The sequence below is a fragment of the Falco cherrug genome, chromosome 9 (genome assembly GCF_023634085.1).
Source record: "Falco cherrug isolate bFalChe1 chromosome 9, bFalChe1.pri, whole genome shotgun sequence".
NCBI classification, from domain to species: domain Eukaryota; kingdom Metazoa; phylum Chordata; class Aves; order Falconiformes; family Falconidae; genus Falco; species Falco cherrug.
Genome location: NC_073705.1, coordinates 50935236 through 50959784, shown reverse-complemented (window position 1 = coordinate 50959784; position 24549 = coordinate 50935236). Strand labels below are relative to the sequence as shown.

Genomic DNA, 24549 nt, shown 5'->3' with positions numbered 1-24549 from the left:
TTGTCTATAGAGCATCATACATTGTGGAAGACGGGATATGTGAAGATAAATAAATAGAGAGAGAGTAGAAAGTGAAGACAGGGTTCCTTTACAGCAGGTTGAATAATCTCCTGGAAGATGGTATTCTCGTCTTCTGTCTAAATTTTCTAACTTTCACAGGTGGTTTTTTTATTATTATTATTTTCCCCCTAAGTATTTAACTTGTGGTCTTAACGTGCTGAGTACATAAACTTTGAGTAATGGAAGTTGTACTTTTAACATATTGGGTACTAGATAAACGTGAATACGGAGAAAACAGGTCCTAAGCCTAACAAGCTGAACACTCAAAATCAGTATTTTTTTTTTTAACCTTTGATTCCACAGGAAGTGGATAGTTATACTTTTAATCTCAGTGTGATTCTATGAAAATGTGTTCATTTATGCTTGAATAAAAGTGCTTCACTATAGAAATGTATATCACATAATACTGCTGAGAAAGTCAATAATTCTGTCTTCATAAGTGGTGTATATAGAAGGTGTAGGGCCACAAGCTTAATGGGAAGGTAAAATAGAAAGCAGCGCACACAAGAATGAGCCAAAGTCTTATTTCCAGCTTTTTCTAGCTTCCATGTGTTTGTCACTTGTGTGATTTTAACATAAAGATTTTGTGCATCATTATTGGTTTCATGTGTTTTGTATAGCACTCTCTTGTGAACAAACCCATTTTGCATTGTGTTCTAATTTGAAACTTAAGCAGTTTTGCTTGAAGTTCAACTGTCTTCACATTGGAATAGATCCGTCAACTGAGAAATCCAGAGTCTGAAATCCAGGAAACGGAAATTAACTGAAATGACTTTTAAGTTCATTTTTTCCTTTTTTTTTTTTGTAGTTACACATATGTAATGCTTGAATTGTGAGACATCTAATAATTGTGTAATATTAGCTGTTCTCTCAAAATGCGGTACGTATATATTAATGAATGATTTTGACTCTGCTACTAATTAGTAAAAGAACGGAGTTAGAAGTAGAGAAAACCTCATGAATGAAAATCAAATTACTGTATTTCATTAATGAGGTCATAATAATTTATAATGGTGTAATTATGTTCACACTACATAACTAGCTCTTTCAGGAGGTTTTTTTTTTTTTTAAAAAAAAAAGCATGTACACACGCATACCTTACACTGGTGCTCTTAGGTCTGTGCCACTGTGCATGACAGTATTCTGTACAGCGCTCCAGTAGCTCTCATTGCAGGTCATTGGCAAGTAGCAAGTGCTCTGTCATTTCCACAGTAGGAGTTACATCTGTGGGATATAGATGCAATAGTTAAGTCATGATCTATGCTAACTTCCTACGATCTATGTTTATGTAGTAAAGAAGTTTATGTACTTCTGTGCCTGGTTCTATAGTGAAGTGAAAAACTTTTGTGAAAACTTTTGGGACTGATGGTTTAAAGTCTTAAGACTTCTAAAAACAAGTATTTCTAAACATGGGAAGAATGTTGGCTACTTTTACAACTGCTGCAAAAGTTTCCCTGTGTTTTCAAGTGTTCTACATTCATGTACATTGTTCATAATGGACTTCTGTTTAAAGCTTAACATTATAATTTCCCTCTCTAACAAATGAGAACCTATTAATGAAAATCTTTGTTAAAGTTTTGTAAAACTAATTCAGTCCTCAGCAAATACTGAAAGTTAATTTAACAGTTACGAAAAGTTACTGTTTAGAAATAAATGCATATTAGCAATATAAATATGTTTTGAGAGGTTTAAGTGTTCCAGATGTTCCCACTATTCGCAGCTGACCACAATTACATATCGCTGCTAAGTTGTCTCCCTCAAAAGCAAGTCCTGCAAATATCGTTGTGCCTTTCTAGACTGGCTCAAAGCCACACCATAGTCGCTTCTAAACCAGAGGAAGAAGAGAGCAGGGATGTAAGAGCATAAGCTGCCATCTCTTGTTATGTATAGATAGATATAGACACTGTAGCAAAAACGTGTATGTATTTTGCTACATATAATACATGTTTTATATATACGTAGACATAGGTGCTTTTTTCCTGATACTTGGGTGGGTTTTTTTATCATTACTTTTCTTCTTCTTTGAGGTAAGAATCAGAGCAAAGCAGGTTTGGAGACCATATTTGTTACTTGTGTGTCAGCTCCTTAGATATTCTTGAAGGATCAGATCTCTCAGTATTGTTTGGTTACTAGAATGCAGGCATTAAACACAACTTGCATTTGGCTCTGTTTTGACAATAGTAGTTAATATTGTATGGTTTTTGTTAAGGCACTGTTGAAAAAATACCTTATTGAGCTATTTGCAGTGTTGTGTTTTTTTTAAAAGATGTTTAAGATTTCACATACAGTTTAACTGATCACAGATGAAACTGTAAATTAATACCTCATGAGTTTTTCTGACTGCAGGGCATTGTTTGTAACTCAAAGCTGCTTTGTTCCTACCCACTAGGAAAAGACCCTGTTCAAGCAAACAAATTAGAGTTCACCATGATATCAAACTATTTATTAAAACTGAAAACTCTAATTTTGAATTTTTTTCACTGTGACTTTTGTAATAACCTGCTTAGAACGTGTTTTTTTAAAAGCCTAAATCTTTAGGGATTGAAATAAAAGGTATATAGTTGGTTTAATTGTTGGTCTTAATCCACCTTAGTTGAAATTTTGTGCTCAAAGGATTACATGGCATACAAAAAGGCAAACATTACAAGTTGCTTCAGTTCAACTTGTCCTTTGATCAGATGCATTTGCATTCCTATTCACTTGTATATGATCTTGATACAAATAAGAGCATGTTTCGTGTGTAAAGTTTTAATGTTCTCGCTACCAGTAGTCGTTCTTGGCTAGAGAGTCAGGATGAGTGTGTTATCAACCTTTTTTTTTTTCTTTTCTAATCTCAGAAAAGGTTTGGAGGGAGGTGGTTTTTTATATAAACTTTTTTTACAGTATAATCAGTGAGTAAAGATTGGAGAGAGAAATAGTTTTACACAATTAGAGACATTCTTCCTATGGTGAGACAAAGTCAGGAGCTCCTGCTAGAAAAAGGGTAGGCTTTGTCTGTGAGCAAAGGCAAGCTCCCCTACAAGTGTTCACCTACCAAACGGCATATTCGGATTCAAAGGGGAGTCACCCAGCATCTTCTGTTAGGTACAGATGCTTTCTTTAAGCTCTCCACTCAGTAGTGCTCTCTGTGGATCATCCCACAGGACTACATGTGCTACAGAGGAATATACTTGGAAGTGTGTGTGAATTGGGTAACATTGCTGTAACGTGGCGAAAGTCACCGGCCAGCCTCTGACATAAGGGCCAAACATGTTTTTGCAAGTCGTGCAGCTGCGCTACTGTAAGTGTAATACTCTGCTCAAGTCTTCCTGACGGCAAAAGCAGTGTCACGGTGACAAGGGCTACAGCTGAAACGGTTCACGTACCTCTGCTTGGTATTACGTGAGAACATAGTTAGTCATATCCAGTCAGTTCAGAGGCCTAATTACTGGTATTTGAGACTGGAGGGAAGGGCTGTGAAGTAAAGCAAAGATGGTGGAATTTCTAGATTTGTGCTGAATGTTCTCCCAGCTTCCAGCAAGTAATGTTTAGACAGTTTGTGACATGGAGATGGTATGACGTGGGGGCAGGGGGTATTCTTTCTTACCAAATAAATTTTGTTAGGTGTTTTTTCCATTGACTTATCCAGTAATTTCTTGATTCCAATATGCATCGGACATTCATGATCTGCGAAGGAAAGAGTGCCGTAGCTTCAGAGTACGTCTTGCAGAAGTATATGTTCTTTTCTATCTTTGGCATCTGTCACTAGCTTGGTTCTTTTAAGCCCTTTATCTCTTATATTCTGAGATGATCTGAATAATCACAACCTATTCTACTGACAAATTAAAAGATCCTGATTCTCTGCATAGTTGACTCCTCCAGACTGTGTCCTGGTTGTCTTCATTAATGTGAAAGCATTTCCATTACTTTAATTATGCCTGCTGCTTTTCTCTGTACCACTTTCAGTTTCTCACTGTTTCCCTTTCAAGGTGATGAGGACGAAAGCTGCTTACAGTGTTCGTACTGTTGATTTTCACCCTGGCACGATGATGTTCACCACCTCTATCAGGAGGAGCAGAGAACGATCATAACATTGAGAGTTTTCAACCTGACTGATCTTACACGTGAGCAGTAACATTTAGGTCAGGGTCCTTTATTCTTTTAGGAATACTTTTACTTCATGCATGCCTGTACATCACTCAGAGTAGAGTCTTGATGTCTTCTTAAAAAAATGTTTTCTAAATTGCTGTCATATCAATCTCAGGGCATTCAGACTTGCCCATGAAACTCTTTCATTCTGGTCTTGTCTAGATATTCAAAATTGCTCTTTGAGCTATTTTTCCAGTCTTTGTGAGCTCTTGTATAATTCTCATCATGCTCGATACTGGAATGTCTACAGATTCTACAAAAAGATGTGTGTTTGGGGTTTGTTTTGGTATTTACATGTGTTTCCCTTTTTCCCACTCCCCAACAGGAGATTTAGCTAGAGTGTTGAGTATCGTTTGTTTGGGGTTTTTTTATTTATGTTTGTAAAAGTTTTATTTACTTGTGAAAACGAGAGTTAAAGAAGTGATCATACCACTTGGAGAAGTGGTTGTGATTGCTTTGCGTTTCTATGGAACTTCATTACAATTGCCTGATTTCTTGAACAGCTGCGTATTCTTTATCTTTTGTGACCTATCTTGTGAAAGATTACATTTGAAATGAAATGAGTTGTTGACTTTTTTGTTTTTGTCAAAAACTGTGCAGTGAGCTCCTTTGCAATCTCCTTGTGTGTTGATTTCTCTCCTGCGGGCGCTTTCGTGACAAGTGTAGGAGACTAAAGGAATGTTAAACCTAGAAATGAGAAAACTGAGGAAATGCCATTCGGTTTTCTTCTGTGCTTTTAATAATAGACATGGAGGGCTGGTATGAGCCTCAAGTCCGTCATACAGCACCATGCTAAACGTATGTAGCTGGGATATCTAAATGTTGTTCTAACTGCTCTCAAAAGGAGTGAAGGAGATTGTCTCCCCTCTGTGGAGGGTGTCTAACTCCCTGTGGTGAGCTTTCTGTAATGTATAGTCTGAGTCTTAGTTAAGCCAATTTCTTCCTGCCTGCAAGGGCTATGAAGAAATGTTTGGTTTCTTTGTAAGAGTCAACATTCAACTGTCCATCTTGTTTCTAGACGTTTCCTTTCTTGACTAAACTCAGTTTCTTCAATTTTTACTTCAGAATTTGTGAAGAAGACTTTGATAACAAATTAAGGGTCACTGTGTGAGAGTTAACTACCAGTTGCTTGTGCACTGGTGTTTTGTTCCAACAGCTCTTCAGACACAGAAATTCACTTTTAGTGGTTGGTAGCTGCTCAGTTCCCACATGGGTTTTTCCACATTGAGAAGTGGGCCCGTGTGAACCTCATGAGGTTCAACAAGGCCAAGTGCAGGGTCCTGCACCTCGGTCGGGGCAACACACGTTATTAATACAGACTGAGTGGAGAATGGATTCAGTGCAGCCCTGTGGAGAAGGACTTGGGAGTACTGGCGGGTGAAAAACTGGACATGAGCGGGCAGTGTGCGCTCACAGCCCAGAAAGCCAACCGTATCCTGGACCCCGTCAAAAGCAGCGTGGCCAGCAGGTTGAGGGAGATGATTCTGTCCCTCTGCTCCACTTGGGTGAGACCCTCCTGCAGTGCTGTGACTAGCTCTGGGGCCCTCAGTGCAGGAGAGATGTGGACCTGTTGGAGTGGGTCCAGAGGCGGCCCACAAAAATAATGAGAAGGATGGAACACCTCTCCTATGAGGAAAGTCTCAGAGAGTTGGGGTTGCTCAGCGTAGAGAAGCGAAGGCTCCAGCGTGGCTTGATTGTGTCCTTCCAGTACCTAAAAGGGGCTTGTAAGAAAGATGTGGGGAAAACATTTTAGCAGGGCCTGTGAAAGGACAAAGGGTAATGGTTTTAAACTGAAAGGGTAGATTTAGACTAGATACAAGGAAGAAATTTTTCACAGTGAGGGTGGTGAAACACCAGCACAGGCTGCCCAGAGAGGTGGTGGATGCCCCATCCCGGGAAATGTTCCAGGCCAGGTGGGACGGGGCTCTGAGCAGCCTGATCCAGTTGAAGATGTCCCTGCTCATGGCAGAGGGGCTGGACTTGATGGCCTTTAAGGTCCCTTGCAACCCGAACCATTCCATGATTCTATAATTTCCCAGTCAATGTATTTCTATACTTCATAAAGTCCAATGAAATTCCCCTCCCCCGTAGTTTTTGCAGGGGTGAGGTTAAGAAGATAAGTTTAATCCTCTTTCATTGCAACCTTCTTAGGAGGGGAGATAAATTTTCGTGCACAAAATGCTGCTTTTTAGGAGTTCTGTGGAGCAAAAGAGCTGGTGTGATTCAGTGAAACTTAACAGCTGACCATAAGCTTCTTAATAATAGCATGCAGGCTAACACAGGGTATCACTAAACATGTCCTGGTAGCGTTGTAGCGGCAGGGTGTGTGCAGACAGGAGAAGTCAAAATGACCAATTTGTCAGAGAGATGCTCTCAGTGTTGTCATATTTTAGTCAAATGTTTGGATTTTTCCTTTAAATCCACGAGTTGTTGTTCTGCTGTGTTATTAGCCTTTTAGTGCTGCTTGGAAAGTTCCTTTTTGAAATGATTTATGCAGTACTATTTCCTTGCAGCTTTTCTGTAACTTGTGATTTTTGGGTGTGTCTGGTGTTGTCGGGGTGGTTTGGGGATTTTTTTTTTGGTGGTGATGCTGTCCGTGCCCTGCCCTTCATTGCATATGCTAATTTTTTTCCCCAAAAAAGGTGACCCTCTCAGATTTTTGCCTATGGAGTGAAGAGATGGACTGAATTGTCATAGGCTGTGGGATGAGTTATTTTTAGCTGTTGGCATTTCAGGCTGGAACACTTCATTCTGTCGTGCTTGTTAATGAGTCATCTGGAGAAAATGGGCTTCTTGCTTTCAGAGAAGGTCTGTAGCAAATAATAATAGGCTAATCTCTGCAGGAGACATTCCGCCAAGTAACTAAAGCTTCAACTAGAAAATATGTTCAAATGGAGACTTATCTCCCTGTAAGAATAAGCATGCACTCACTATTATTATTATTATTATTATTATTGTATTATGTATACGAAAAGCTCAAAAAGTGGAAGACTGATTAAGAGCCTAGTAATGGTATAATAGCGAAACATTTTCAAAAAAGAAGGTTAATTGAAGACAGTCACCTTTTACAGATAGAGAATAATACGTAGTTGCTTCCTAATTCAGAACATCGTTCACTCCCTGAAATCCAAATAGTTTACCTAGCTCTAGGAATCTTCTGAAAATATTCCTAAGTAGATAAGACCTATATGAGGCTTGTGTCCTTGAGAGAACCCCAAATTCATCGACATTCAGTGTATTATTTTTAAGCATTATCCAGCATCTTTGTTTTGGTCCCTACTGAGGACTATATTTTAATTTTGTTGTTGTTCTTTCTGTGTGCAATTTATAGTCTCTTCTTTGACCTTTTCCCTCAAGGTTTGAAGGTTTTGTGCTGTTATAACACAGGAGGCTTTGTTTTGCAGCTGAAAATATTACCGCTCAAGTTAGAAATTTAATGTAAGAGTACTTGATCAAAGTTGTTAATCTAGTTGCTTCATTTTTGTATTGTTGAAATTCCAGAATTTGGTAGTGCAGATGATTCATTTACAAAAAAAAAAAATGTAAAAATTTAGGGAGAAGTATATGAAAGACGGGGGGAAAAAAAAGACCCCCAAATGCTATTCTATAAAAGAAATAATCTAAAGAACAGCATCAGTGTCAAGTCTTTTTGTCTCCTTTGGTACTTCTACTGACACTTACAATTTATACCTTTTCCTTCTTTTGTTTCCATACCTTCCTCTTGCGAAGCACATTACAAGTCTGAAGAGGTCTTTCTGTTTTGTAGGAAGAGGATGTTTCCTTTAGAGCTAATAATTTTTACTTTCCGTTGGTTATTTAGCTGTTTGGGTTTGGTTTTTTCAATTATCATGGAGTATTGAGTTAAAAGAGAACGTTTACCTTACCTCGTTCAAATAAGTATTTTTGCATATTAGTACCTGTTAACCCTTCAACCTGTAGTGTTTTAACCCATTTTCTCATATTGCTCTAGTCACGGTACAAAATGCTTTAAACCAAAACCATGTAATGATTCTGATACTACTAGTGTGTGCTGCTCCTAAGTAACCCACAGGGTTTAGTCTGGGTTTTTTCGAGATAAATATTTTACATTTTGGCATATCTTACAATTTGTCATATACCTACATTGCCAACAATAGTGTTGTGGTCAAAACACTTGAGAAACCTATAAATAAGCTAGTGTAAGTATCAGAATCAATTTAACTTCAGTAGCATGGAAGTTTGCATGGGAAAGCTTACCCTGTGTTTTAGCAGACAGAATTAACTTTTCCTAAACATGAGGTTGCTGTGGTTAGACAGCTTCCAAATCCTCATCTCAATTGTTTATGGGTAGTTTGAATATACTGACTCTATAGATGGTCCGGTAACTGTCTCCTTAGTAGGCAATTCATGCATCTTTTCAGGGAGCACTGTATTCTATTATCCAGTCCTTGGGTGTCATCCCACCAGTGTAAATTCTCTTACTTGTAGGAGACCTAGGTTTTGGTGTTTTCCAAAAGTGAAAGTAATGTGTTTCCGTGTTATCTATTCTGAACAGTTTTGGTTCCTTCTCTCTTAAATATCTTTTTTTTCCCCCTCAAGTATCCGAAGATATTGATAATAAAAGAGTTGATTCCTTCTGTAATTTCCAGTACCACCTAATGAAAATGAAGATGCGGGTGCATCACTTATCAAGAGCTTAAAAAAGGAAATATATTTATGAGTATGCTTGTGTGCTTGCGGTAAGAAATATTGCCTGTGTTTCTGAGGTATCGAAATTAATGTTATTACTCAGTATCAGTAGGTGACTGTCTTTACGGGATATTCAAGACAGAGCTGTCTTGAGAAGCAGGGAAGTTACAGAGAACTAAAATGGAAATCTTGGTATTTACTGTCGGTTGTGCTTAAAGCAGGGTTTTCTGCACTCTTTATTTGTTCATGAGGAAAATCATTATAGTTCACTGAATGTTAATAGGAGATTAGAGTGGCTTTATACTGTCATCTTGGTCTACTTAAAGATCTTTGTGTATTTAGAATATTTTTTTGGTTTAAATTTACTCACTGGTTACTGATGTAAAAGAATGTAGAATAACACAAGAGGTGAAGAAAAATGGATGTTTCAGTAGTATAGTCAAATTGACATGAACCATTTATATTACTGTATGAACAAAAAATTGATTTAGATTGTGGTTAACAACTGCCACTGTTGTTTTGGACTTTGTTAATAGACAAATTAGGCAGATAAAATGCTTCTTAATCCGAGTGATGAATGGAAACAATTAGATTATAGTTTAGTTTTGGAGTAGCTCTGCAGAACTTCGTAATACTTTATCAACTCTGAATTAGAGCTCAAACTTTGCAACTTGGTTAACTTTTTTTTTACTGCTCTGTGTTTATAGATAAAAGCACAAATTGTAAAGTTACTACAATAAAATATTTTTCTCTGTCAGGTCTGAGTGTCCATACATCTTTTTTTTTTTTTTTTTCTTAGCTCTTTTTTTACAGGCAACTTAATATGATTTGTACTACAGCTTTAGATAATCTAAATCGTAGCACAGATAAGGCCTAAGATCTCTTGCTGACTGAATACTTTAATATTAAAATATTCTTGGCAAATATTAAGTTAAACAAATTTTCACTTTGATGTGAGCTGGAGTAAGTTGATGCTTGTGAAACAGCAGTTTTGATTAGCATTCACTAAAGGTTTATTGACAGTTAACACCTGGTTTCGACTGTGCCAAGTGGGAAGCATCTATTGCAGCTTCACATGATTGTTGCATAATTAGCATTATGATCTCTAATTTGCTTTTAATTTTGTAAACCTTGTATTATTTTCAAAACCATTCAGTGTTCCTGCATTTTTATTGTAGGATAGACAAGATTATTGATGTTCAAAGGGTTAAGAAGTGTACTACTTCCTAACAAAATAAACCACTTGCCATTTCATTGGTTAGTTAGCGAGGAAATTTATACACAAAAAAATTACTGTTACTTCTCAGAAAGCATGTATTCTTCCCATGCTACTTATGAGAAGCAAACAGATAATGACAAGTTTTTTGGAAGTAGTATTGTTGTATGCAAGCTGCCAAATGTATACTGAGAACATCAGGAGCAAGTGTAAATGTTTTTGTAATACTGCTGAGAAATAACAAAGGAAATGACCTTGTTCCTTACTGCTCCAGAACATATTTTGGTGCATCCAGGAATGAAGAAGGTAAATGGTTTGTAGTTTTGCCTGCCTGCAATGTCTTTTCATCCTTACTGGCTTTGCATAAGGGCAGGGAGCTATTTCTGGTTATGGTGATTTTCAAGAAAAATTATTGGGGCAAATCCCTAGAGGTGTCTGCAGAATTTTTGAGTCTTAGCTGATCTTTTGGAAGATCTTCTCCCAAAAAGACAGTGGGAGGAAACTGTAAGCTTGTAGTCAATTACTGAACTGACAGGAATTCTCTAATGGTATCTCTGAATATCTATCCTCAAGTGAAACTTTTTCAAATGTTTTTAGTAGAAATTTAATAGAGAAATTTTAGTCATCTTGACCTATACTATAGTAGTCGTAATACACTGATTTTACAGTTTGTGAAGGTACTATGTGTATATATAATGTGTGTATATATATTTGTACTGTTTAGTGACAGTTAGAATCAGAAATGTAATCTCTTAATAATCTAGTGGTATAGTTTTCCTTCTCATTTTCCTACAGCATTTCAGAATATCGACAGAAATACTTGCCTTGTGGTGGGCAGTGCTTCTGAGTGTTATCTTGTACGTTTTAGAGATAACGTAGGGGAGGAAGACAACCAGATAATCTGGAATAAAGGGGGCTTTTCAAGAACACTTGCGTAAATTTGCTTGACTCTTTGCTGAGGAAAGAAAAAAAATTACTTTGAGAAATTTCTTTAAATCATGATCCTTAAGAGCTGATGTTTTAACCTTACATTTGAATGACTGTTACTTTTTCCATCTTGTTTCAATATGCCTAAATGCAAACACATGTGGAAAATGTTCTTTTGGCTTTTATCAAACTGACATTTAAGTGCATTTTTTTTTTTTTTCAACCTCACTTGTGGTAAAATATTTCAAAGCTATGAATCTTGCAATTTGCTTATGCATTTTTTTCCTTCTTTCATATATTAACATTTGGTACTCATAATCCTAACCTGGTTGGAATTATTGGCTTTTCTCATTTGCTGTTTGTTTGGATGAGGTGATTAGGAAAATACTTGATGTGAAATTCTGGTTTGTAGCAGTAAATACTTCCACGGAGAGTCACTGCTTTCTGAACTCTAGTAAATAAAAGAGGAAAAATACGATAATGTGCTGTATTAAATTGTAGCAATCATATTCCTAACACATTTAGCTTTCTGTTGTGTTACATGTCCGTACTGCTAACCTGTCTCCAATACTTCCTTTTTAGCATGTTTCATTCTTCCCCTCTACTCCCCTACCCTTTCCCAACTCTTTAATTCTGTGCCAAGCTAATAAGGAGAAGAGCTAGCTCTGCATAAAGTCAGTCATTGCCAAGCAGCTGTTAAAAGTTTTCTCATGTACCTCTGTGATTGTACCTTCCAAAAGGCAGTATTTTTGCTCTTTGGGGTCCCAATTTTAAGTAAGAACAACCAATTATATCTGCATCTCAATCTTAATTGGTTATATGTCAAAGACTAGGGATGAAGTAGTTCATATATATAACTACCCTTTCTAGGGCTTGAACTTTGAACACAAAGTTGTACAATTTAGGTAAATTAGGTACACCTTCAGAGCTAAAAATATGAATTACTTTTCTTCTAACGCACGGGTTTTGTCCTAAAGTATTTCCCCTTTTACTTCTGTTGCAAAATAATACCCTGTGCTTTAATTATAACGTTTGCATCTTGAGACTACGGGTTTTCCTTAAATCTGAACTAGATTTTACTTAGGATCAAATTCTGAGGGCTTCAGCTTGCCTGCTAACGCTGACCTGGGGAGGCCGTCTCCCTCCAACGTGTGCCCCATCTGCCTGGTGGTGTGGCTGCCTGCCTTGTTCTGGCACCGGCCCAGGCTGCGATGAAACTGAGAATGTGACAGATGACAGGCTTGTCCAGATGTATGCATAACTACTTCTGCCGTGCCCTGTGAAACAATCAGGATGGAGGTTTGGCATTATTTAGTTGTTTGTGTTGATTTATTCCTTGAGGGTATTTAAAAAAAAAAAAAAAAAAAAAAAAGGAATAACATTTGGTATTTCTTTTGGTAGTGTTACTGAGCTTTTAGTATTATTAAAACACGTTATATGATACGATGCTCACTGTCTCCTCATGGGTGGTGGGTTTTTTTCTGTAATTTATGGAGTGATTTCATAGATATTCTGACACAGGTTACCTAATTTGAAGACTTAGGTAGGTGTAAAAAACCACAATTAAATGGATCAGACATCTAACTGCCAGTGTATTAGTCTGGTTCTCCTCACAGCTGAACACTTCAGCTATTGTCGTGTCTTAATATGACTAGTTCTTGCAAGTAAAAATAAATATCTAGGAAAGGTGTCAGAATCACCGTTAATTATGATTTGTAATTAAAATCTAATTAAAATTCATCCAGTAGCTGGAAAACATACCAAATCCTAGTCTGCCATCCTCTCTAGGGGTATCAACAAAGGCTGCCTGCCCAGCCCCAACTTCCTTCCAAAGAAAAAGAAGTTACAGCCTCATGTGCGGTTAGCAACCTTTTGTTGATTAAGAGGTTCCTGTCTTAGTGTTTTCACAGATTTTTATAACACCAAACAAAAATGTACAATCCGTTGGAAATGCTCTAATATTATGGTACAAAATAACCAGATTTTTGTCTTACATTCTGGCTGTCAATATCTGGCATACAAAAGCAAAAAGGGCAAAAATAATTTTTTCTCTCCTCTCTAGCTGTTTTTGGCAGCTGATTTTTTTAAAGTGTAGCTCCCTGCTGATGTATGCTATTGAGTGCATCTTGGGTAATAAGCAGATACATCAAAAGATATCCAGGGCAACACACCCTGCTGAAAAACAAGAGATTACCTTTCTCTACTTGGTGCAGATAAGTAGCTTCTGACAAATGCGTCAGAAGTGTATTTTCGTGGTGTGCGCTCTATATAAGACAGCTAAATGTTGGGTATATTCTGTGGCCATTTTGCTCTTCAGGAGTTACTTTGTAGTCCAATATAAATTGTGTCTAAAAACTTAACAGCATTACTTGAATTGCGTTAGTTTTCCTTTCTCTAGCTCCACTGCCTTCCGTTGTCTGCCTTCAGTTGTAGGGAGTGTTTTATGTGCTTATTTTTGTTGTCAGTTTGGTTTTGAAACCATGGTGAGCCAAACATGGCTGTACTTGTTGCTCTGTAATGTAGAACAAGATAGTCCCAGCTCCAAAAAGCCTCAGATTTTGTGTGTAAAAGTGAGTTATGAGAGATGGGTATTGATCCAGGAGAGAGTTGCCCCAGTCGTTAGGCTGGAGAATAGCCTTGGGAAATCGCACAGCCTTGCTGATGACTTTCTGTAGATGTTATGCTGAAAGATAGTTTGATGGAAGATTAAAAGCAGATTTGCTAATTTTCATGGAAAATTCTAGTAACTGGACATTGGATGATACCATGGGTTAGTGAGAGAAAAGGTGGTTTTATTGACTGCTTTGTGCCCAGAGGCTGTTGTAAATCTGAATGTACCAAATGAAGGATGGTATGTTCAGCAGCGTAGTGCTTTGCAGGGATCTGTATAGCACAGTAAATTGTGCTTTTTAAGATGTGCTACGAGGAAGAACAGTGTAAGGTTTAAACATCGTTTGGTACAGAGGAGATGCGTAGTGATGCTTATGTTATGAATGGTTTGAGTGACAAACAGGGTGGTGAAATTGTCAGCAGTGATAATACTGGGGGGAAATGCTAACAGTGCTCTCCCGTTTGAGGTAACGGTGTGGCATACGTGAGAGGAGTCTGTGCCTCGAAAAAATAAGCCTCTACCTCCTGTCATGTAACGAGGTGTATTTTGTTTAAAAAAACCAACCCAAAACCATAAAAACATTATTGTCATTCTTGTTTGTATTCTTTATATAGTAGCTTCTTCCATTACCCCTTTCTGTTTTATTCTGATAGCCATTAATTCTGTCAAAAGTGAAGCTACTGAAAAGGCTCACCTTCAAGTATCAAGTTCAATTAGGAGTCAACCCTTTTTTTAAAAAGGGGAGGGGGGAAAAAGAAAGCAACTGACAAGTGTTATTGCCTTTAGTATAATTGAGCAAAACATTAACATACCCTCTTTGGTCAGTGCTAGAGTTGATCAGCAGGATCACAGCTGAAAACATATGCTGCTGCAAATGCAAACTTGTTTTTGTTAAAATATGCTGTAATGTGGTGAACAAATTCATCGTACCAAAAATAGGGGCCCCTCTATATGGTGCTGATAGTGGGATTTATTATTCCGTTACTTAAGGTAATGGTATATTGCTAGGTCAGGAGAAAGGTCACAGTTCTCAGATACAGCACAGCCTTAAAAAATACTCAGAGAAAGGCCAACAATTGCGGAACGTGAAACAAAAATATTATTCAGTCTTGCTCATAAGGTTCTAATTTTCTTGAATTATCCAAAGTGTGATAACAGCTTAGTCCTGAAGCATACACAGAAGCTCTGTTTAGCATGCCCAGGCCTCAGAGCAGTTTCTGTGGTTGAACTTCCTTAAAATGGAGAGTTTTGCAAAAGCAAATACCACGTTTGAGGCATGCTAGGATGGTAGTGTCTTCTCTTTGCAGGTCAGACATATGGCAGACAGTGACAAAGTCAGTGTTCCTACACTGCGTGTGCCATCTGCTGACATTTTGAAAAATGTCCATCTAACTGTTCATCATCTTAAGATAAAAAGCTATTGGCACTCTTTATTTTGAGGTCATTCTTGATACAACTTGGTTTTCAGGCTCTTGTGAATTAAAACAACATGCAATTTATATCATCCTTTTGATGTGTCATAGAAAATGACTAGCAAAAATTACTTTCATTTGTACAAGCTCTTTTTCTGTTTTCTGTAAGAGAACTTTGGAGGTGTGGAGTTTATTATCTTAATTCAAAGAAAATAAGTTAGGTCTTCTAGTGTTCAGTGTGAAATAGTGAAAGTCTATTGCCATTGCTTGTCTTATTCTGTCAAGTAATTGTCAAGTAATTTGTTCGGATTATTTCTGAGATTACATAGCTGTCACCTTGAAATCTTCATAATGCAGACAGTATTTCAAGGTTGTTTCCAACTTTTTTCCCAAAATTCAAATACCACCTATTTTATCATTCAAACCACCAGATCAGTATTTAAACACATACTCATCCAGATTTAGAGCTAACATAGGTGATGAACTACAGTATCTTAACTTCACAAGGTTTAACATGCCATTAAATAATATGGGCCGAGAAACATCAAAGGTCTTTAGGTAAAGGAATTAAAATATCGGTATCCATGTAGATATACAAGAATAAAAAAATAACCATATGATTTGGGCAGTACACACTCAAATTGATTGAAAAGGTAACATGTCCATTAAAGAAAAAAAATGTTGCCAAATACTTAATTGGTTTATGACAGTTTGTATGTCTCTGCTTGAGAAGCAATTGTGAGGAGACCTGTTGCTTTTGGTTATTTTTTTCCCCACTCTCAGCTACTTGCTATCATTTGAGGTTTCAATTGCTTGACATGGAATTGGTGGATAATTAGTAGTGTGTATAACTGTGAAAAGCACATGTAGTAATTTAGTTCTTGCTTCTTTCTAATTGTCTGCCCATAGGTAGTTTGCTAAGGTGAGTAGCTCGTTATTCAAACATTTTAAATGAAAAGTACTGCAGAAATAAAAATGCTCTTATTAGTAACACGGTATTGAAAATCAAAACCTTTTAAACAAACTAGTCGTTACTTGACAAATCTATCCTCAAAGCAGTTGTTCATGTACTACAAGGAGACTGGGGCTGTGAAGGGGAGAGAAGGGTAAGGCAGCAGATAGTGTTCATTTTTCACCATGTCTAAAATAAAGTTGTGTCAATCATCTTTTAGAAGATGCTAAAGGTAAATAAAATATGTCGAAATACATCTGACTGGGCAAGCTTCATTTGTTAAAGGTAAACATCTAAAGTTAATAGACCTTAAGGGCAAGTCTTTGCTATTAATTAGGGTTGACCTTGAGGTCATTTTGAGCCTCAAATGTGCAAACATATTTTACAGTAAACATTTTAACTTGCCTGCTGGAGTCCGTCCTTCTGAATATAATGTCTTTTGAGGTTATTAATCCTGCTGTTCAACCCACTCATTTTGAAGTGTGCTTAGAACTTAAAGGCACGATGCAGTACTTGTGCGCAGCCTCCTCGCAGCCTTCACCCCTCCTCGTTCTCGTCGCCTGTTGTGTGATACTGCCCTTTTCTGCAGCCTGTGGCTGGAGGGAACGCCGGGTCTTGAAGCTGTTGGGGTACTGTCATCAGAGATGCCAAACATTATCCTACACAAGGAAGAATGTCTTATATCTGGGTCTTAACCCTAAAGTTTGACCTGAAATGTGAGGGTAGATACTTCTGTTAAAATTAAGTACTTGTTTTAACCTTCAAATGTAATAATGTACTACTGCATGTCATCAGAAAATGCTATGTTTTCGTAGTAGTATGACTTGAAGGATTTGAAAGCTCATCTAGAAACGCTTGGCTTTTCTGTTATCAGATTTTCCCAGATACTAGTAGATTTTTTCATAGAAGTTCTTCACCTTTCAAAACGTACTATTTCATATGAAAACTTAAAACGTAGCACCGTTGTTTGGGTCAAGTTAATTTTGAAATAGACACCAGATCTCCTCAATCTTCTCACTTAATTTTACATTCTGTTTCTAGCTTTAATGAGTTGGAGTAAGTATCTGAATGTCTTTATTGGTATAATTTTTCTTCAAGTATGTATTTTATCAATGTAAACAGTTAATTTCAATCAAACTAATCCTTCAGATAACGGGTTTTCCCAGTTACTTACTCCCCTTTCAACTTTAAGGTGAAGGATTCCAGTTGACGTCACACTTTGCTTTGTAATTTGGACAAAATCTGAATAGATGTTCTCAGCTTGCACCATGTGTAACAGCTAGTGTATCTGAATTTCTTCTTTTCAAATAACATGTTGTCATCTACTTCTAATGTTCATGTCTGCATTTGAAAAAAAAAAATAAATTGTAGAGTTTTAACTTTTTTCTTCAACTTTTTTTTTTTAACAGATTTGAAGAACTTGTGAAAAAGTTCAAAGTAGAATATCATGCTGGTGGTTCAACTCAAAATTCCGTTAAAGTGGCCCAGGTTTGTTCTTCCTTAAAAAGAATTATTGATAATTTGTAGTGTTGAGTTTGAATCAACTTCATGCTCTGTACTGTCTGTATTTGTCATGAGCACTACTGAGTGGGTGATTCTGTTGCTTAGCCTATGCTTGGTTTTTTTGACATGATTTATTTTGAAGTTGTGCTCTTTATTCTTCTCCCACGCTTTCTGTTAAGGTTATAGTTACAACTACAGTGTACCTAGGAGTGAAAAGGAGGGTTTTAAGGAAGACTGGGCCAGGCTTTTGTCAAAGGTTACGGCAGAAGGATAAGAGGCAAGGATAGGATCCCTAGCTGGTGTTAAGAGTCTTCCAGGGAGGAGAAAAAAGTTACGGTAAGAATGGTTAAACAGAGAAGTTGCTGAATCTCTGTGCTTGGAGATTTTTGCATCTTACCAGGGTGAGTCTCTTTGGGTGACGGGATCTAAATTTGAGGCTGGCCGTGCTTTGAGTGGTGGTTGGACTAGAGACCTGCAGAGGTCCCTGCGTCATTCTCTGATTCTAACCACATTTCTTCTGTAAGACCTTGAAAGTTTGTCCATTAGCAATTGTAATGTAAAACTTTTTTTTAATACTAGGGTAATGTTTCTGGCTACAGTAATGATGAATGGGGTTTCAGGTATATGAGCTTTTCTATAACTGAAGTAGGCTTTTGTAACAGTACTCTTAAGCATGTTTCTGTGTATGTATTTTTAGATGTGACAGATGTACAAATCCTATAAACAAAAATATACAAACTGTATTAATAAGCCAGGATCATTAACAAAAAGCTTATAAACCTCCAAACTTCCTATATAATTAAAACTTACTGCCAGATAGCATTAAATGCACATTTGGAATAAATTAAGTTTCAATTTAACGAAGGTTGCCCTGCCAATAAAAAGGAAGAATTCATTATAGTAATAATTGTTGCTCCTTGGTATAAAATAGTTGCTGCTTCTTTACTAAGGTGTTCATTTTCTGAAACCCCAATGTCTTGAAAATATTTCTGATAAAAATATTTGACAACAAAGAGAAATCTAAGTTGCATGTGTTTAAAGTGTACATACCATTCTAATTCATAAAGGGTTATGTTTTTTAAATACAGACAGCTTTCAGAGCTTTTTGGTTTGGTTGGTGTTTGTCTTTTTTACGATGTGGTCAAGCCAATTTTTTTGCTTCTGATACTTAAAAAAAAAAAAAACAAACCCTCCGCATCAGGAGAGCTGAAGTTAATGGGTTCTTTCTGTGTCAGTATGACTGTTGCTTAACCTGTGGGGCTGGTGTAGAGGTGCTGTCTTTTCCGTGACAGCTGATTAGAGGTCGACATTCTGGATGGAGTTCGGCAACTGTGAATTAATTCAGAGGCATGAAAGTCTACTTCCATTCCTGCATCTAGATTGAGGATGTCTTAGTAGGAAATGCATTTGGTAAAATCAGAGTTTCTAAATTTCGAAGTACTCGAAGAGCCTAGGATTTTGTTTCCAGCTTTCTTTGAAGTGACCTCTTTGGCATCAGCTAATAATTTATTAGTAAACTGTGCCTCATACTTAGCTCTCTGAACTTACCAGTCCGGGTCTTGTTAATGAATTCTTCTATGAAATACCCAGAACTTATATAAGTCAATGAAAACAGATGAAACTTAAATCAATGAAATGTAGGGGTTTCAGTGTCAGCGCTCCTTTCTTAGGCCAATTGGGTTTTGTCAGTGAACTTTTCCTTTACCTTGGCTCTGAGTTGGGAGCTCATTCAGCTCCAGTTGCCATCTGGAATTGTATTTGTCTCCAGAAGGGTTGTCATCTCTTAGTTTTTGTCTCAAACAAGATTGAAACTTCAAACAGTTGTGCATGAATAACATAACATCACTAAGAGGCTTTAAAACCAGAGATGGGAGGGTGAGAGAGAGCGGGAAGAAAAAAAACCAGACAATTCTGGGTATTTTAAAAGAAACTTTAGCAGAAGAAAAAAATGTGAGGATAAGAAAAAATAGTTTAAATGTAACCAAAAATTAAACTAGACATTCTGGAAGAATTTTTGCAGCAATATTCATTGGCTTATTGGAGAGAATGAGTGTGTAAGTAATCTTAGATCTGAATAATTTAAATGTATCTTTATTTGTTGAAAGTAATGGGAAGTAGCAAAGTCAGATTCAGGAAGCCTGACTGGTGGTTGAGAAGTAAAGGACCGATGAATTTCAGAGCTCTGAGATAGCCACATTCGAAGTGGATGTGGATTCTTTGCAAGAAGACATGTGGGGAAGAAATCCTAAGAATACAGCTCTTATTTTTTCAGCTTCTGTTACTTTATGGGAAAAACCTGAAGTATGCTAAAAACTGAGAGGTAAACTAAAGAAGTTTAGTTCAGCTGTTTGGAAGTTGATGAGAAATAATGGCATGATAAAAAAAGAATCCTTGGAAGCCTGATGGCAGTGGAATACAGCTGTGTAGAGTGGCTGGAAATGAGCAAATGGCCTCTGAAGTCTGGCAATTGCTGTTTTAGAAGTTCATTTCTGAGCAGGAATAATATTCTTAAGGAGTGTGGTAGGAAAATTGGAGAGCAATTAGTAAAAATGATAGGAATAAAAAAAAGAAAGAATTTAAGGAGCAGCTCCAATCGTCATTGAATTGTTTGTTACAAATAGTCTGCTGCTTTAAGGGTCAGAAAGGCAACACTGTTGAACAAAAATACCCAAAGGCAAAATGGGTGGGGAAACTCACAGTATATAATGTGTTTAAAAAGGAAAAATGAAACCATCATATGCTTGCTTGCATGTATGGTGATCATTGCTTCTGGTGTACATAGTCATATATTACGGATATTTTTTTGTATCTGTAAAGATAGTGAGAGCTATTCAAGAAAGATGCTCTCTGTTCCTGAAAAGGATAAGCTAGCTTCTTAAACAAAACAAACAAAAAGGGGGGGGGGGGGGGGGGGGGGGGGGAAGGAGTGTTACAAATACTGTATTTATCATGTGTGAGATATTTGAGATGTTAATCACAGAAAGAGGCAATAGGAAGAAGCTCTGAATTATGAAGAAAACTTGGAATGAAAATTTAAAGCAGCATCAACTAAGGAGATGAAGAATTTAGAAGTTCACAAAGAATTAACCAGTATTGCTGTCAAGCTGTGAAGCATAGAATTAGGTATTTTTTTTCCTAGTGTGTTAACAGAAAGGGAAGATCTGAAGAACAGCCTTGAAGGAAGGATTTGGCAGGTAAGACACTAAAGGGAATCTTGGTATTTTTTCAATGTTGTCTTGCAGCAGAGCCGAAGTAGAGTGTGTGTTCACACTGCAGGAGTGAATGATGGTTGGAGAGCATTTTGAGAATCAAAAAGCTGAATGTTGCCTGCCCAAAGTGGGAGCTGAGGACAGGGTGTCTCAGCAGGGTCAGAAAAAGATCTGGACAGATCAGAGACAACAGAAAGGTTGTTTTGGTTGGTTTTTTTTTTAGAAATGCTTCTGATGTACAATGGAGAAGGCACGTTTTTGCAAAATGACATACAGAAGTGAAGTGAAAACATACATTAGAGTGAAAGCTCTGTAGAAGGAAAGGAGGGAGCAAATGAGAAACTGTTCTGTTGCAAAAGAAATACAGAAGACTGTTAGAATAAGAATTGAGAGCATGGAAGATAAATGATGAAGGGGCAGAAACCCAGAAATATCACACCCGGCCAAAACTAGCACACTTATTTTCTGAAGTGCGTTATGTAAGTGTTTTTATAAGTACAATAATATTTTTTTAAAAAATACCTGACAATGGTGAAAGGGAGTACCAAGGGCAATATAAAAGTAATGAAGAGCAGAACTAAAGCCAGTGAGATAGATGTTTACGTTCAAGGTCTCTGGGATTCTGAAGTTGTTTGAACATATACTGATCTGTAAAGAGTGAGAAAGTCAAAATTCTTTTGGCTTGACCCAACACTTGTTGTGGTGAAGGGGGGGTAGAGGGTGGCAAAGTGATTGATGTATTCTAGAAATGACAGTAATGGGCATAAAAATGGAAAGCATGAAATAAATGAGGTTGCAGTTTAGTCATTCCTTAATGAGTTGAAATTAACAGCAAATTACATCTTGGAAATACTAATTCATATTAGCAGAAGAATAAAGACAGAAGTGAAGAAAGTGGAGACCAAAAAGCATGTGAGGGAAAAGACAAAACTGAGAGGATGGGAAATAAGTACTCTGGAAATTAAAAAAAAAAAAAAGTATAAAAATCCTGATGTTGCTCTGATTCTTCATCCCTCACTGTCCTGTCCTTGTTTCTTCCTGACCAATCTGCTTTTCTATGTCCATCTGATCTTTCTTGGGTGTAAATTTGTTCACCTGGAAAAGACAAGATGGCTAACCAGAAAAGATTGAGTACTTCTAAGGCCTTAAGGAGAAGTCTTACTGAAATATTAGTACTGAGTGGAAAGGTAGAGACAGACCGTAAAGAATGGGGAGAGGGGAGGAGGAATAGTGGTAAAGGGCTGCCCCGAGTGCAGTACAACACAGAAAGCAGTTGGAGTCCAGATTATCGGTAAAAATGCAGGCAATAGGCTTCCAGGGGTGGTATGTTACTGTTAGCCACAGTTTGTCCTTTTTTTTTGGTTGGGTTTTTTTTTTGGTTGGTTTTTTTTGGTTTTTTCCTTAAGCCACCAGTAGGGACTGTTAATAACTTTGCTGGATCAAGCTGTAATTAACCAGGCGTTATTCACTGAAAATTGCTTGATAATACTTAAGAAAGTGAGGACTAGAGATGATGAACTGAATTGCAATCCTTTAGGTTCTAGAAAGGAAACTGAAGTTGAACTTTCCTGTTTGCTTTGGTGATCTTGGCATTAGGTTTATCCTTTTACACTAACTTTTAGTTTTGATTTGTGTTTAAAATTGAAGTTATAATGCTTGCTTAAGAACAAGAAGAGTGTGGCTATCAAATGGAAACTGCAGTGTGCTGCTCTGACCTTTACTTGTCTCATTAAATTTTGGCTTTGTATCTAATATGATATGTGACATCTTGCTTTAATCTGAGCTCTTGCAATCCCTCCAAATGATTGGATCCATTATATTAAATCTGTAAAATATGCATACATGTAACTGCATGCAGTTCATAAATAATGTATTGTTTTAGAGTTCTGCCAACAAACTAAATTCAGATTTGTGAAGACAGTATTTTACTACTTATCAGCTTCCCTCAGTAATTTTAATTAAGAGTGTGCCTGTCTGACAACAGACATTGATCTGGAAGGAAAAAATAATCTGAATCTTTTAATAGGGCTTGTTACTTTAAAACAAGTAACTTCAATGTGTAGACAGGGCAAGTATTGCTAACCAGGCCATATTTGCATGGTTTTTGTCAGTGTTTATTTTGACATTGGAGTGCTGAGGTTATAACTGCAAGTAGTAATCTTTTGAATTTTATCTTTCTAACTCAGGTGCTGGATTTCGAGTCTAACTGGATAGAATTTATAAACTGGATTTTAAACAACACAACCTTGGCAACAAACTGCACATTCTTGTTTTTCTGGAAGTGCATATAAGGATTGCCACATTCTTCATCCCAAGAATGGGTGCTTTTGGTTTATGCGCAGTTCCTTAATAGCTGATTTTCATTCTCATAATTCCACTATTGCTGTGGATCCAACTTAGCAGTTAGGGCGTGCTGTATACTATTGTTTATTCTTCCTCAGAAGAATTGTGAAATTCTCATTACACACATTTTATTACTAGTGATGCTGTGTGAACTTGGAAGAATGTAGCTTGGCACATTTCAAGTTGAATTTGTAGCACTGGCAGATAAGGGGAAAACATAAGTTAAAATTCTCAGGAAGCTTTCATATAGATACTCTTGGGAATTCACAATAATGTTTTTATAATACCCACCTCAGAAAATCATAATGACTCCCTGATTTCTTTGTAAGCTCTTGGTTTTCTGTGGTTCTGCAACTTTTTTTGCAGAAAGTCTACATACAGTTGTTAGGTACTTGAAAGAAGCTTGGTTTTAAATTAGTGTGATTATTTACTCTTAATAGCGTGTTGATTTGAATGACTTTTAAATGAGGTATAACACTAAGAGAGAACAATAGGATGCTAAATTATGTTGAGCATTTGAGTTTGAGTCTTCTGTACATCAGGGAAGTGTGTCACTTTACCAGTATCAGCCTATATTTCTAAGGCTTGTAACTTCATCCCAATTTTTATTCTTCAGTGATGATTAACTTGATCTGTTAATCCAAAGTGATTGTGCTTTTTAGCATTCTAATCAACTGACAAGTTTGAAAATTTAATTTTGAAAAATGAACAGACTCATGCTTGTTTATAAAAAATGATATGTGCTGAAGGCTTCGATGTGTTTTAAATCTCCACTATTTGTTATGTGAGTAATTAGTCAAACCTTGGGTTTATATTAAACATATGTGTCTACTGGGTCATGCCATGCTTAATCCAAAAATAGTGTGTAAAATTAAAAATCTATCTATGAAAAAATAGTTGGAGGCAGAACTGCATTTTTTTAAAAGAATATAGGCTATACTCTTGTAAACATATAACTAGCTTCATTGCAACTGCTTCCATGCTTTTAAAATTAAGTTTGTATGTATTTGCAAAGTAGTACCCTTGGCTAAACATTACTTATTGTAAGTAATGTACAAAGTTCATCACACATTAGCTCGAGTGTTCAGTCATTTAGCGATTTCCTCCTCACTTTTGTATCATACTAGATAAACGGGCATATAACAAATGAATTTAATCTTTTCTTCATTTCTGTAAATACCTGGATTAGTCCTATACAATTGATTAGACTGAGGCATAGCAGGAAGAAAGGCTTGGTTGGGAATCAAGCCTCAGAATGTATCGGATATGCATAACTGGGAGAGAGGTAATGATGAAGTTATCAGTGAGGTCACCCCAAGCATACTCTCAATTGTGTGACGGGGGCGCAACTTTGCGGGAGCTGTCATTGTTTTAGGAATCCATCATGCCATCAACTAGAAGTGTTCTCTGTTCTACTTATTGTGTACTTGAACTCACTTATGCCACAAATAGAGTTCTCCAAAGACTGTTTCTGCAATAGGGCTCCCAGAAGGTGCAAGCAAATTCTCTAAACAGCTTCT

At 37.0% G+C, this 24549-nt stretch overlaps 1 protein-coding gene across 4 annotated transcripts in view; it reads left to right on the top strand.

Annotated features, from left to right (window-relative positions):
• Window positions 1-24549, top strand: part of ADK (adenosine kinase) — a 291295-nt gene that overhangs the window by 63500 nt on the left and 203246 nt on the right. For all 4 annotated transcript variants that reach the window (XM_055719804.1, XM_027805482.2, XM_055719805.1 and 1 more), the window contains exon 4: window positions 17384-17462. In XM_055719804.1, the coding sequence (XP_055575779.1) occupies window positions 17384-17462 (79 nt within the window). The remainder of the gene's footprint in view (window positions 1-17383; window positions 17463-24549) is intronic.